Source organism: Strongyloides ratti, assembly GCF_001040885.1.
Source record: "Strongyloides ratti genome assembly S_ratti_ED321, chromosome : 2".
Classification (NCBI taxonomy): Eukaryota; Metazoa; Nematoda; class Chromadorea; order Rhabditida; family Strongyloididae; genus Strongyloides; species Strongyloides ratti.
Window position 1 is genome coordinate 8338857 of NC_037308.1, and position 14138 is coordinate 8352994.

At 19.4% G+C, this 14138-nt stretch overlaps 3 protein-coding genes across 3 annotated transcripts; 2 read left to right on the plus strand and 1 right to left on the minus strand.

Annotated features, from left to right (window-relative positions):
* Window positions 1-610: 610 nt before the first annotated feature.
* SRAE_2000266300 (Hypothetical protein) lies at window positions 611-7052 on the plus strand (the record flags this gene model as incomplete). Its single annotated transcript, XM_024653757.1, has 3 exons — window positions 611-1088; window positions 3752-4083; window positions 5928-7052. The coding sequence occupies 3 exons, from the start codon at window positions 611-613 to the stop codon at window positions 7050-7052; spliced, it is 1935 nt and encodes a 644-aa protein (XP_024507202.1).
* Window positions 7053-7223: 171 nt separating this feature from the next.
* SRAE_2000266400 (26S proteasome non-ATPase regulatory subunit 14) lies at window positions 7224-8856 on the plus strand (the record flags this gene model as incomplete). The annotated part of the gene is made up of 2 exons (XM_024653758.1): window positions 7224-7291; window positions 7338-8856. The coding sequence occupies 2 exons, from the start codon at window positions 7224-7226 to the stop codon at window positions 8854-8856; spliced, it is 1587 nt and encodes a 528-aa protein (XP_024507203.1).
* Window positions 8857-9015: 159 nt separating this feature from the next.
* On the minus strand, window positions 9016-10135 carry SRAE_2000266500 (Guanine nucleotide-binding protein subunit beta-5; the record flags this gene model as incomplete). Its single annotated transcript, XM_024653759.1, has 2 exons — window positions 9016-9959; window positions 10009-10135. The coding sequence occupies 2 exons, from the start codon at window positions 10133-10135 to the stop codon at window positions 9016-9018; spliced, it is 1071 nt and encodes a 356-aa protein (XP_024507204.1).
* Window positions 10136-14138: the final 4003 nt, after the last annotated feature.

Below are 14138 nucleotides of genomic sequence, written 5' to 3' on the forward strand. Positions count from 1 at the left end.
TAACACATAAAATAATATCATAATAGATTAACAATAAAAATATAATTAAAAAATATTTAAATATATGTTAAATAAGTGGAAAATTTTTAAAATATTATATAATAATTAGGTAACTTATGGTTAAAAAAATTTATTTAAGCAGTTATTAACATTTAATGTATAATTTTTGATGTTGAATTTATAAATATTATATTTTAAAAAAAAAAATTATCAATTTTAGGAATACCTTAAAAAAACTTTGTTTACATTTTTAATATATTAATTTAAAATCATTTTAAAAAAGAAATACCCATTTGCGCAAGTTAAAAAAAATATACTTATCTATCTATCAATCTATTTAATGCTTCCTTAATATTAATATTAATATATACAAAAAGAGATATATTTTCAAAAAATTTTTTATTTATTTTATATTATTTCTTGACAATTTTAGTATAACTATGTTTTTGTTAGACTAACAATTTAATAATAATTTAAATTTACATCATTAAATAGTTTATGAAGTTTTTAAATTTTTTTTTGAAATACATTATACGATATAAAACTTTTTTCTTTTTCTTTTTAGATTTTTTTTTTTTTCGTTTTTTTTATTTTTTATATTTAATTTAAAATGAATTATACTATACATGGAAATGATTGTTTACATAATATGAATCCAAATCAACTTCATCCAATAGTGTATACAACTAGTAATTCTTCATATGACAGATTACCACTTCTTAGAAATCAAGGTAGATCACTTTCAGCAAGAGAATATGAACCACAAAAATCTTTTGATTCCTTATCACCAAATATGTATAATATTTCTAAATCTTTTGAGAGTGATGATAATAATGATTATAATTATTTCACAAAAGAGTCTAATGAACTTAATCGTAGTACAAAGAAGTCAAAAAGTGTTGGTAAAACATTTTATGCTAAATATAAATCTCAACATCAATTATATGAAAAGGAAGGATTATCAGTATCCCGTTTAACAAGTCTCGGAAATGTTTCACCAAGAATTTTACCCAATCTTCCCAGACAATTTCCTTCTAATTATAATATAAAACGCCCCTCAGAACTTAAATTATTTCAGTACGACACAAGTAAGTTATTTATTAATTTATCACAGAAAAATTTTTATCTATAAATATACTATTTGCGCAGTTTTAAAATTATCTATCCTTATTTTTTAATTAAATTTGCCCATCCACTTATTGAAACCATAATATTATCATATATACTTTTTTTTTTATTATTATCTATCGTAACTTAAAATGAAATGTTTTATATCTTAAGTATTGTTCATATTAGACATCTAATATTTATACAACATTTTTATCAAATTATTTTTTTATATATGATTTATATTTCTCACTATATATTATATTTTTTTTTTTCTTATCATAATAAATATTTAATAATTTTTCTTAATTTTTTGTTTTGATATCTTTTATTACCTCAATTAATAATAAATTCTTTAAGAATCATAAACTTCCGTATTTATATTTAATAAGTGAAATATAACGTTTATATATTAATAAATTTTTTTATTAATAAATATTATTAGAAAAATTTATATTAAAATTTAAATCTTGCAAAAAAAAAACAATCTTTTTTTTTTAAAAATATGAAAAAAAGGAAAGTTTTTTTTTTTTATATTAAAAACAATACTATAAAATATAAATCAAATTTGATACATTATATATATATATATTCTATTAATTAATATTAATTTATAAAATGAGAAATGTAAAAAGGCAATTTAAAATATTTAAGTGATATAAAAAAAAACAAATTTAACATTATATATATATTTTTTATTATATATTATTAACTCTGTAAATTATTTATTTTAAATTATAATACTAATAAAACATTTTTAGCCACCAATCTAAAACAGAAATAAATACCTTTGTTTACAACATTTTTTTTTTTTTCATCTTTTTATAATTAAATGTCATTTCAAAAGAACATATATAATTAATTACCTCTGTTATTAGTAAAAGGGTATATTTAATTATTCTTGTGTGTTTTTTAAAAAAAAAAAAATACAGATAAATAAATTACTTTATATATAAAAATTCAGTCAAGGCAAATGAATTTTTATGGGTATATAATTTTACCAAGGCACATATTATATTCAAATTATTTGATTATTTTATTGATAAAAATTTTTATTTTTTTTAACATTAACTTTTAATAATATAATTTTTTAAGAATAGCAATTAAAGTTTTAATAATTATTATTAAGATTTTATTTATTTAATAAGTATATGTTATTATTATAATATGATTGTACCTTTATGTAATATTAAATATATTTTTTTTTAATTTTATTGTTAAATTTAATATTTAAAAATGCACTTTTTTTTCATGTCACTAGAAGCATTAATCATTGGAACTTTACTCATATTTTTGGAATTACTTTTTTTTTTTAATATCAAACAAATGTTTAAAGGTAAACAAAATTTTTTTTTTATCTTTTAAAGTTAAAGAAATAATTGAGAGTTAATTCATTTATATATACAAATTAAATTTACATTAATATATATACAGTATTTTTAAAGATTAATTTTTTTTTTCTGTTATCCTAACAAAACAATCTTAACGAACTTTAAAATTTAAATTGTACACAATATTTTTTGTGCAATTAAAAAGTTTATTCTCACTAATGTATATCTTTAATTTAAAAAAGATAATATTAATTAAATTTATAAACATTTTTATTAAAAAAAATTCTTTTTTTTTTAAATTCTTTATCATGTACACATTTTAAAATTAATTTTTTTTTTTGGCTTTAACATATAAGCTAAATACCGAATATAATATAGTTAATAGCATTTTATGGAATTGCTTAAAGTTAAAACAAAAAAATTTTGTTTTAAAAAAAAAAATATTATCCATTTAATACCTGTTTAAAAAGCAATATTTTAAAGTAATTTTTATTCTTTTAAGTATTTTATTATATTTTATACATGGGTGATATTGTAAAAAGTTCATTTAAAAATCCACATTACATTATATGCTTTTATGAGATAACATTTGAAATAAATATACAATATGTCATTATGTTATAATTTAAAGTAGAAATAGAAGTTTAGTTTTTATTTTTATTTTTCTTTTATAGTTTTTAAAATGATTTTTTCAAATATACTAAATAGTATATAAAAAATAATAGTAACAAATTTCCATATTTAATTAATACTTCTTTACATAATTAATCATACTATAATTTTTATATTATTTATATCTATTGTATTCTATTTTTTTTAACAAAGAAAAAAATTTTTTCAATTTATAAAAAAAATACTATATATTATAGCTATGATTTTTGATACCATCGGGATGTTAACATTTTTCATTTAGTATTAAAAGTATTACAAATTTTTTTTTTCCTTAAATACTTTGATTAAAGCTATATATATTAGCTTTTTTGAAACATTGTACTTGTACTTTTTTTTATTAACTTTGTTTTTGAAAATTTGAAAATTTTTTTTTAATATATACAATATTGTGTACTATATTCGGATATATTTTCAATTTTATTTAGAATACAATTAATAAGTGAAGTACATATATAATTTTGTTATGTTTTAAATTTATATATTTTTTTTCTTATTTACCGAGTATATTTATTATAACTTTTAGTTATATTTTTAAGTTATAAAATTTCTTATATTAATGAATATATATATATGGTAAAATTTTGTTAAATTATTATTTAAAATTAAAATATTTACTAAAATTTTCTTCTTTTTTTTTTTAGCTGAAAAATATAACTCAAAAATAGGAGATAAACAAAATTATTTTTGGAATAGAAATTCATTATATCCAAAAGCATCTTCTAAAATAATGAGATCAACATCTTGTAAGACGACACCTAGTCGAATGAGATCCATATCACCAATGAACAATGATGGTACAATAAAATGTGAACCAGAATATTCATCCTTCAACAATTTAAATATTATAGATTTTCTTTATAATGTTCGTTCACATGAAGATGAAGGTAATTTAAATGATAATATTAATCAAAAATCATCATCAAATGTTTTTTTAAAAAAAGCTACAAGAAGTGTTACAAAAAAGATAGCACAGGTAAGTGATAAATTTATTTCTCCATAAATATAAAAATATATTAAATATTAATTATTTATATTAATATAATTAATACTTTATTACAAATTATAAATAATTTAAAGATGATATATTTTATCACTTTTGATAAAATTTCTTTTTTATAATTACATTTTTAAGTAAAATGAGATAATATATTATAATAGTTATTAAAAATTTTTGTATATTTATTTTATTATAATGTTTCTTGCTATTTATTAATATTTGCTATTAATGTATGAATTAAAAAATATAAAAGTACTTCTTAGTATAAAATATATATATCTTTTTTATAATAATTAATTTAAATAATCTTTTATTACAAGAAATTTATGTTGTTTTGACTAGTGAACTTATAACAAGTTAATATAATAATAATTTTTTTATTTTATTTATGTCAAGTATATAATATAGAAAAAAAAATTTTTTTTTTAAAAAAAAATAATAAATATATAATGATTAATTTTCATATACATGGAAAATGTTTTATTTTATTATTAATACATTTTTAACATGATTTTAATGCTTTTCTATTTACAAATATAGAAAGTTAATATTTTTTATTTTAAACAATCCTTTAATGTACTTCTTACAATGTAATATTTTATTATGTAAAAGTTAATGAAAACTAGTAGTATATTAACATATTTTGTATTTCTTTATAAGCTAAAAATTAAATTTTTATGTTTCATATGGTAAAAGTTTTTTTCTTTTTTTTTTACAACTATGTTATAAATATATAGGATATTTTTATTTAAATGTACTTTGTAAATACAAAGATATTAAAAATTTAAGTTTATACCTGTTTTGATAACCTATTTCTATTTAAATATTTTTATTTTTTTATTTTATTTTATTTTATTGAAATCATAATTTAATACATTATTATTTGTTTACTTTAAAAAAAATTCAATTGCTATTTAAATTAAGAGAAAATAGTTTTTTTTTTACTTATTATTTACTATCTTTTTTTTTATTTTGATTACCTACATAATTATCTCTTTTTACTTAAATAATGAACTACAATACATAATAAAAGCAATTCAAATTATTTTGTAGCATTAAATTTTTTTTTTAATCATACTTTATAATAACCTTTTTTTTATAAAAAACATTTAACAATAAATATTATTTTTAGTATAAAAATGTGTAAAAATACTTTGATATCAGATTACTTTTAAACATTACAAAGTTTCAATAAAAAAAATATTTATTTTTACTTAACAATTCTATGTATTCTTTTAAATACATGAGTTAATAAATAAATATAAAACTTAGGAAAAACTATCTTATTTAGAGTAAAATAATATATGGATTAAAAATAATGATAATTGAGATAATCTAAATATTTTCTTTATTGAAAATATTAATTTACCCACGCATTGATTATCTTTTACCTTTAAAATATTTTGTAGTTAGAAAAAGTTATAGCTACACAACTTTAACAAGCTACTTTTTAAGAATCCACTTATAAATTAGGCGTTTAACTAAACTGTAATGAATATACTTATCACAAGATCTTTTTACATATGTATTTACTTACTCCGTTTTTCAGTAATAATTTTATTAATTTAACTTTATTATAAAGCCCCTATTCAAAAATATAAATTTTGTAGTTTTTTTTTTTTTTTGAAATTTTTGTTACCATTTATCTTAATATATAATTTTTAGATTAGTTAAATTTTTTTTTCATTTTAATAGTTACTTGTTTTAATATTTAATTATATATTTTTTTTATTATAACATTGAACTTAATTTTTGTTAATACATTAAATAATAATAATTTACTATATTATAATTAAATTTTATATAATATATATTTATAGTTAAAAATGGGCCAAAAAGAATCAAGATTACAAAAATCTACAAATGAATTAAATTCTGGTTTTAGTAATTCATTTGATAATTCATATATTGAAACAAATAAAATAGAACAAAATAAAAAACATATCAATAATTCTAGTCGTACAAATAGTACTAATTCAGATGATTCTTATATAATAGATAATAAACCAACAACCAAGACAGGAAGTAGTGGTAGTTTAAATATTTTTACTAAAAATAAAAATAAAAAAAACGACCGTAGAATTCAGAATGGGATAAGGAGTTCCTCAGCTACATCAAAAACTGCCACCAACAAAAGGAATGTCTCACCTCCAAAATTAATTGCATTAAAAAAGATAGCCCCAATATCATCATCAAGTCAGGAAATTATTAAATATTGTATGGAGAACGCAAGAGGAGACATTGCATCGAGGATTATTTCAAGGATGGCTCACAAAAGGGAAGATTTTGCTTTATTTATAACAAATTTAAATACAGATCAATTGAATGAATTTACTGGAGCACTTAGAGATTACATGAATCAAGTATTAAAACATGTCCATTCAGCAGACAAAATTCGTGAAATTTCAATGCAATTTGGTATACTTCAAGTCTCAAGAAGAGAATGGGGTTTTAAGGCAGATTTTTTTGCCTGTATGGCTAATTCAATTACAACAGAGTGTGTTTTTCTTGATGGTGCTGCTCATCAACCTACAGAAGCTATTGAGGCTTGGGCAGAGTTAGTTGAATTAATGTTTACAAATATTAGAGAAGGATACTATCAACAAATTAGATACTTAAGAAGAAGATCACAATGTTTTTCTGGATATTTTAGTCAATCACAAGAAGTATCAACATCATGTGAAAATGTATTGGATGATTTCAATTACCTTGATACTATTAATATTCCACATTCATCAAATGACATTAATCATAAAAGATTTTTTAAAGATAATAAAGAAGTAAATTATAAACATCCATGGACAATGCAAAGGCAAATGTCAGAAAGTGGTTGCTATGGTGAAAGACCAACAAATTTAAGAACTCGTTATAACTATAACAAGGATAAAAATTCTCCAATTGAACCAGTTATGTCACCTGGAGTTATTATAAATATAAAAAATTAAAAAAATTTGTATTATTTTATATAATATTAAAATAATATATACATTTTTATTTAAAAAAATAGTTAGAATTATATATAATAAATTTTCTATGTCATTTTATTTTAGGCACTCAAATAATTTTATGTACATTGTAAAAAATTTTTTCTTTTTCTTTTTTAAAAATAAATAATAATGATAAATAATAATAAAACATCTTCTATATTTTTTATTAAAAATTCAGTTGAAAATCTTAAAATAAGGTAAGTTTATGTTTTTTTTTTTGATATACATAAATAATTAAATTAGAGTAACAATTGAAAAATTAGGTACAATACTTAGTGGTATATATCTCTCAAATAATGATTCAAAACCAATGACATCAGGTACAACTTCAAGTAGAACTCAAACATCAATAGGTAGTGGTTTTGAAGATTATACCTCAAATTATCATTATAATTCTGGAAATGGGCAGGGAACAAGTCAAATAATTGAAAGAACCAGTTTTTATTGGGGTGAATTATTAGAGAATAACTTTAGAAATGAGGAAAGTTTTAACATTAGTAATGATAAATCTTTGAATGATAATGATGAATATGATAATAATAATATCATACAAAGAAATAGAATATTTTCTATTATTGTAAATAATGAAACTTCTTCAACTTCCTTATCATCTATTGAGGAGAATGAATTTAAAGAAAAAACATTTTTAATACGTAATGCTAAAATTAAACCTATAAATTTAATAACAAAAAAATCAAAAATAATTGATATTCCAACAGATAAACAAAAATTTGAAGGTAGACATGTAAATGGAACAAAAGAAGAGATGATAATCAAAGTATATTTAGGTACCAATGATAAATATGGTAATAATTATGATGAAACTCAAGAATTTACTGTGGCAAATTTATTATTAATAAATAAAAAAATGTTAATAATTAATAATATAATTATAAATGAAGGTATGAAAATTCAAGGTAAAGATGGTTTTTATAAAATTTTTTTTGAAATAATTGATACGGTAGTACTTAGTAAATTAAGTCATGACAATGAAAGTTTTACATTATTTTTGTCTGATGATGATAATGATGAAAAATTATATAATGAGATTGATAAAAAATTTTTTGCAAATATTTGTTATCTTTTAACAATACAAAAAACAGAATTATTTCCATATAATGGTGTGTATGTTGAGTATGTTATTGAATTACCAGAAAATATGTCATTAACTACAAAAGATAACTCAATATTGATGGGGAGGACTCATGTTTCAAGAAATAATTATAATGGTGAATCATATTTTTCATTTCCAATTGAATTGAATTGTTTATTACAATTAACTGAAAAATTTTCATCCTTTCCTATGATATATTTTAGAATTTGTTCAGAAGATGAATATAATTCATTTCATATTAATGGATATACATCAATTTCTCTTCCATTTCAATCTGGACATTATAATCATATACTAACTTCCTGGTGTCCAATTGAAAAAGATTCAAATTATAGTCAATTTTATAATTTATTTCTTGGTGAGTCAACAGATATTAAAGATGTAACAAAACAATTTATTAGAAATAAGACTTGTTCAAGTACAATTGGTATTCAAACAGAAAGTAGAGGTAATTTACATTTAACTGTTTCAACAATTATTCAAAGTAAACACTTAATTCTTAATGATGAAATATCTTCATTAAAGTATTCTGTCATAAACAAAGGATATCACACAAATTTATCATTGTATATGAAAATTAAAAAAGTTTTGATTGATTTTGAAAAAGCTAGAAATTCACTTTTACTTTTAAAAAATAAACAAATTTAAAAATATTAAATAAAAAAAAGTTTTTATAATTACATAGATAATAATTTGTTTATATTTTATTATACTAAATAAAGCTTATTTTGTTTAGTAGGAATTATTTAAAGCTATATATAAGAATTTATATTAATACCATATTTTTATTCGAATTTTTTTTATTTTTTATGCCCAAATCCTGATAGTACAATCCCATGAAGCTGTACATATAGAGGTACCATCAGGAGATGTTCGAAGGCATGAAATACGATTTTCGTGACCATATAAAACAGATTGACGGACACATTTTAAACTATCCCAAACACCAACACGATAATCACCATAACCAGCAAATAGTATTCTACCACTTGTTGAAAAATCTACACCATTTACAGGAAAAAGTATAGAATCTTTTTCATAAACAGCAACTTGTCTATCTGCTCTTAAATCAAAAAGACGGCATGTTGCATCATCAGATCCAGTTGCAAAAGCATCACCATTTGGATGAAAACGTATTGTATTAATATCAGCTTCATGGCCTTCAAAACTTTGAACACATTGACCTGTTCTAATATCCCAAACAAGAACATGTCTATCAGCTCCACCAGATATAAATACATTTCCAGTGTCACATTTTGGTATATCAATAGCAAAAACATCTCCTATATGTCCATGAAAATTTTGAATCATCTGTCCTGATTCAACATCCCAAATGGCACAGGTTGAATCACCACTTCCTGTCAAAACAAGATTATCAGAACGTAAAAACATACAACATGACATATAACTAGTATGTGTAGCAACAGATCTTTTTTTTTGAAGTATATCATCTTCAAATGATAAAGGTACAACGGAACATTTATTATCTAATCCACCACATGCAATCATTTGTCCTGATGGAGAATATGCACATGCCATAACCCATGTAGTTGGCATTGTTAATGCATGTTCTTTATTTGTTGTGAATCCATCCCATACAATTACTTTTCCATCTTGTGATGATGAAACAATATGCCTTTTATCTTGTGCCCAATCCATACATAATACTTTACTTGCATGACCTTTTAAAAGTCTTCTTTGTTTTATACTTAAATGACTTAATGCTTCAAGTCTTTCTGCTGCTTGTTGGACTAAAAAAAAATAAATAAATAATGATTAAAAATAATAATATTAACTTACTTGGAACATCATTTAATTTTGCTCTTTCTGCATCTAATTTTTTTCGTAATTCTTCAGCTTCTTTTACTAAAGTTTCTAAAATTTCATTTGTTTTTGAAGATCCATCAGTAGCTACGTTTTCTGGCATTTTTATTAAAATAATATTTTGTATACAAAATATAATATAATTGAAAAATGTTTCAAAAAAAAAATATTAAAAAAATTGATAATTTATTATCTTATTTATTAGAAAATTTATCTTAATAAAAAATTTTACAAACTATCAATATCAAATATAATTTTTCATTTATCAAAATAACAAAATTGAAAAATTGAATGAAAAATTATATCAGAATCAATATTAATGCAAAATCTTAATATACAATTCCACTATGTATGTGCATAAACTTTCATTCTATATAACTAAAAATTTTAAAGATAAATTTTCTATCACTCACTATCACTATTCATTCTAACTCTCTACTGCCTCTTCCTATTATTCTTTGCTTTCCCTCATTCTTCAATAAATTATTCTCAAATACACAAAATTTACTACTTTCTTTTCTTTTATACAAATAAACTACTGCCTATATCTAGTAACACAATTAGTATATTTAGTAGTTAATTTAAAAATATATATTTTAACATTTTTTCATTTTTATATTTTAAGCATTACCATTTAAACTAAATACTTCAAATAACCATAATAAATATTAATATTCATCTTATTTTTTTTTGAATAAAAATGTATAAACATATAAACAGAAAAATAATATTAATTTTCAATATAAATAATTAAATTATCTAAATTAATTTACATACTCTCTTTCATATAATTATAATATTTTTTTAATATATTTTTTAATGTTATAAATATTAAAAAATTAAAAATATACCATGGTAAACTTTTTTAAATTTTATAAAAATATAATATAGTTTATTATATAATAATTCATGATAATTTTTATTAATGATAACAAAATATTATGGTAAAGTAAAACTTTCATGATTTTTTTTAAAAACATTATTATGGATGACGACGGAAAATGATGGATTTTCATTTGTATATTTGTTAAAAAAAATGTCTTAAATTTTTATAACATTTTTTTAAACATTTTATAAAAAAGAGGGATATTGCTTAAAAAAAGATGTAGAATTAAAAGAAAAGAAGGGAAAAAATATTTTATGTTATTGAAAAATAATTTTTATCATACTTTATTATTATCTTCAAAAGGATTAGGAACAATTATATATTATAATCTAATGATAATATATTTACATTTTATGATAATTTTCAAAATATTACAAAAAAAATTTTTTTTCAAAAGATTTTATTTTTTATTTGAATAAAAACATAGTACAAAGTGCATTGTAAGAGCATATAATTATGATAATAATATGGAGAACTTATTTTGAGACAATTACAGGAAATATCATAAATCAAATGTATTTAAAAATAAAGTATCAAAAATATTTAAAACGAAGAAAATGTTTTTTGATGTTATAATATTGAAATTTTAGATAAAAAAGAAAATTTAGATATAATTTTCATCCAAAAAAATAGATCATATCTGGTAGTTCAAATAAGTTTTGATATTTTTTGTGAAAAAAAAACTGATTTTAATTCTTTTTTGAAATTTTAAAAAACAAAATTTTAATATTGATATTAATTTGTTATAAAAAAAAAACATTATCAATTTTTAATTAATTATAGTTGTCTCCAATAGCAACATTTTTTTATGGTTGTAAAGATATTTGATAAAATTTATTTAATATTATCAAGAAAATATGTTTTAAAAATGGTGAATAATATTGGAGTGATACAGTAAGTTTTTAAAACTTTCAATATGTTTACAAAAATCAAGATTTTGTTTAAAAATATATCGATTAATTTAACATTAGTTATTGATAAAATAGTTAGTAGAAAGAGTGTGTTCATGGAAACGTTTTAAGGTATCAATTTAAAATTTTTATGATAATTGCATAATGTATAGTTAAAAAAATTGTATATTTATAAAAAATGAAAAATTGGTCATTTTTTATGACAAGATAAGTCAACTTATGCCTAAAAAAATTAAAATAAAACTTTATGGGTTAGAACAATATGATACTTTATTGAAGAAAAAATATAATATAATAATTATATTTTTAAATTATAGAAAGTTAAGATGATCACTATTTTTAAAAAATAATTAATATGTTATTACAAAATAATTTTGGAAACAAATAACAAATTAAAAAATTTTTTTCATCAATAAATTAAGTTCTTTTATAACTATGTTAAACTTTGTTAATAAAAAAAATAAAATTATGAACAAAGAAAAAATATATTATCATTTTACTCGCAACATACCAGCTTTATCCTATAAATATAATATGAATACTGTTAAAAAAAATATTTAAAGTAAACGAAACATATTAAATGACTTTCTCGAAAAAAAAAAATTCTTTTATATCGTTTAATTTTAAACAAATATTACTTTAAAAATAAAAATTTACTCAACAGAATAATTAGTAATTCAAATTATTTCTTATTACTAATACTGATATTAATTATTTAATAAGTATATGTAGAAATATTATCATAAGAAGAAAGAAACAAAATGATTTAAGTGGTACTGATAAATATTTTTATACTCCTACGAAGACGCCATTTTTATAGCTGGTGAAATGATAACAAAAATGAATTTATATACTTTATTATACAATAAAAGTTTAATTTTTTTTAGGTCAAATTAAGACAGTTATATAAAGATAATTTTTATTTTTGAATAACAAAAAAAATGGAGTTCTATGTGATTAAATTTTTTAAAAAGTAATAAAAAAGTCTGGTAACATAAAACTGCAAATTCTTTGTAAAAAAAATTAATAAATATAATTTTTCAAAATATTTTTGATTTAAATGATTTGCCAACTAATAATAATTTATTATTTTCATATTAAAATAATGAAGAAAATTTCAGAAAACAATAAAATTTGAGAAATTGAAAATTAAATAATTGTATCAAAGATTATTTAAATAAAGTAGATGCAATTAACACAATTTTTTATTCAAAACTGTGACTCCTTTAAAAATATACCTTAAAAAACTTTTTTTTTTAAATAAATCATTTATATTTACAATAAAGACATTGTAACTATTTCAATATAAAATATTTAATACTTTCTGGTTGAATAAGTATGGCAGTTCAAAATTATTATGATAATAAAAAAAAACCACTTCAAAATTATGCCTTTAGTGAGATAATAGTTAGACAGTAAATATTGATACTATTTGATCATATTTATTTTAACATTTTTTCTAAAAGAAAAGTGTTAAGTAGTATTGAATTTTATATGTATTGCATGTCCAGGAGACACATATTGCAATAGACATTTTCTTTTCCTTTGTAAAAAAAAAGCTTTTACATTTTCATGTCAACAGGATTTTACCCACCTGACAAATAAATACTACACGCAATTGTTAAATTCCATATAAACTTTAAGTGAGTTAATGTATCACAGTATCCCCATACTTCTTACTCTTGCAACGAAAATAAAGGAAAACAACACTGTTGTCTTACCAATAAGCTTAATAGTAATATTTTTTGTTCAAATTTTCTAAGAAAAAAATAATCTAATTTCTAGTAATTTAATAAATATTCTGTTTTTTCCTTGACATTTAAATTTTTATATTAATTAGCCTTTAACAATGATACTTTGATGCTAAAAAAGTATATTTGTATGAACTTAGATATTCAAAATTATGATTTTTTTATATGTTCTTTTTTTTATATGTATAATATTTAGTGTTATATTACTAGGATATAATTTTAGATAATATATTTATTTTTTACAAAAGTACAAAAATTTCATTTTGAAACTTACTTCATATAAATTTAAATTTCTTTAAATTAGGGTAAATTAAAGAAATTTTTAAATTTATACTAACAGATTAAATAGGTCTTATTAATTAAGTTAATTCTCTTTATAATCACATTTTGGTAGTAGAAAATTTTACTTAAACATTTTCTCAATCTTGATATTATGATAGATTGGTAGAAGTGTATAGTCACCGCACCTTGTAATCATCCTACTACGAACTTTTTGGTATTTGGTTTACCATGCTAAAATGCGGAGTTTTTCTTTATTAGTTTCTAATTGTTTCTTCC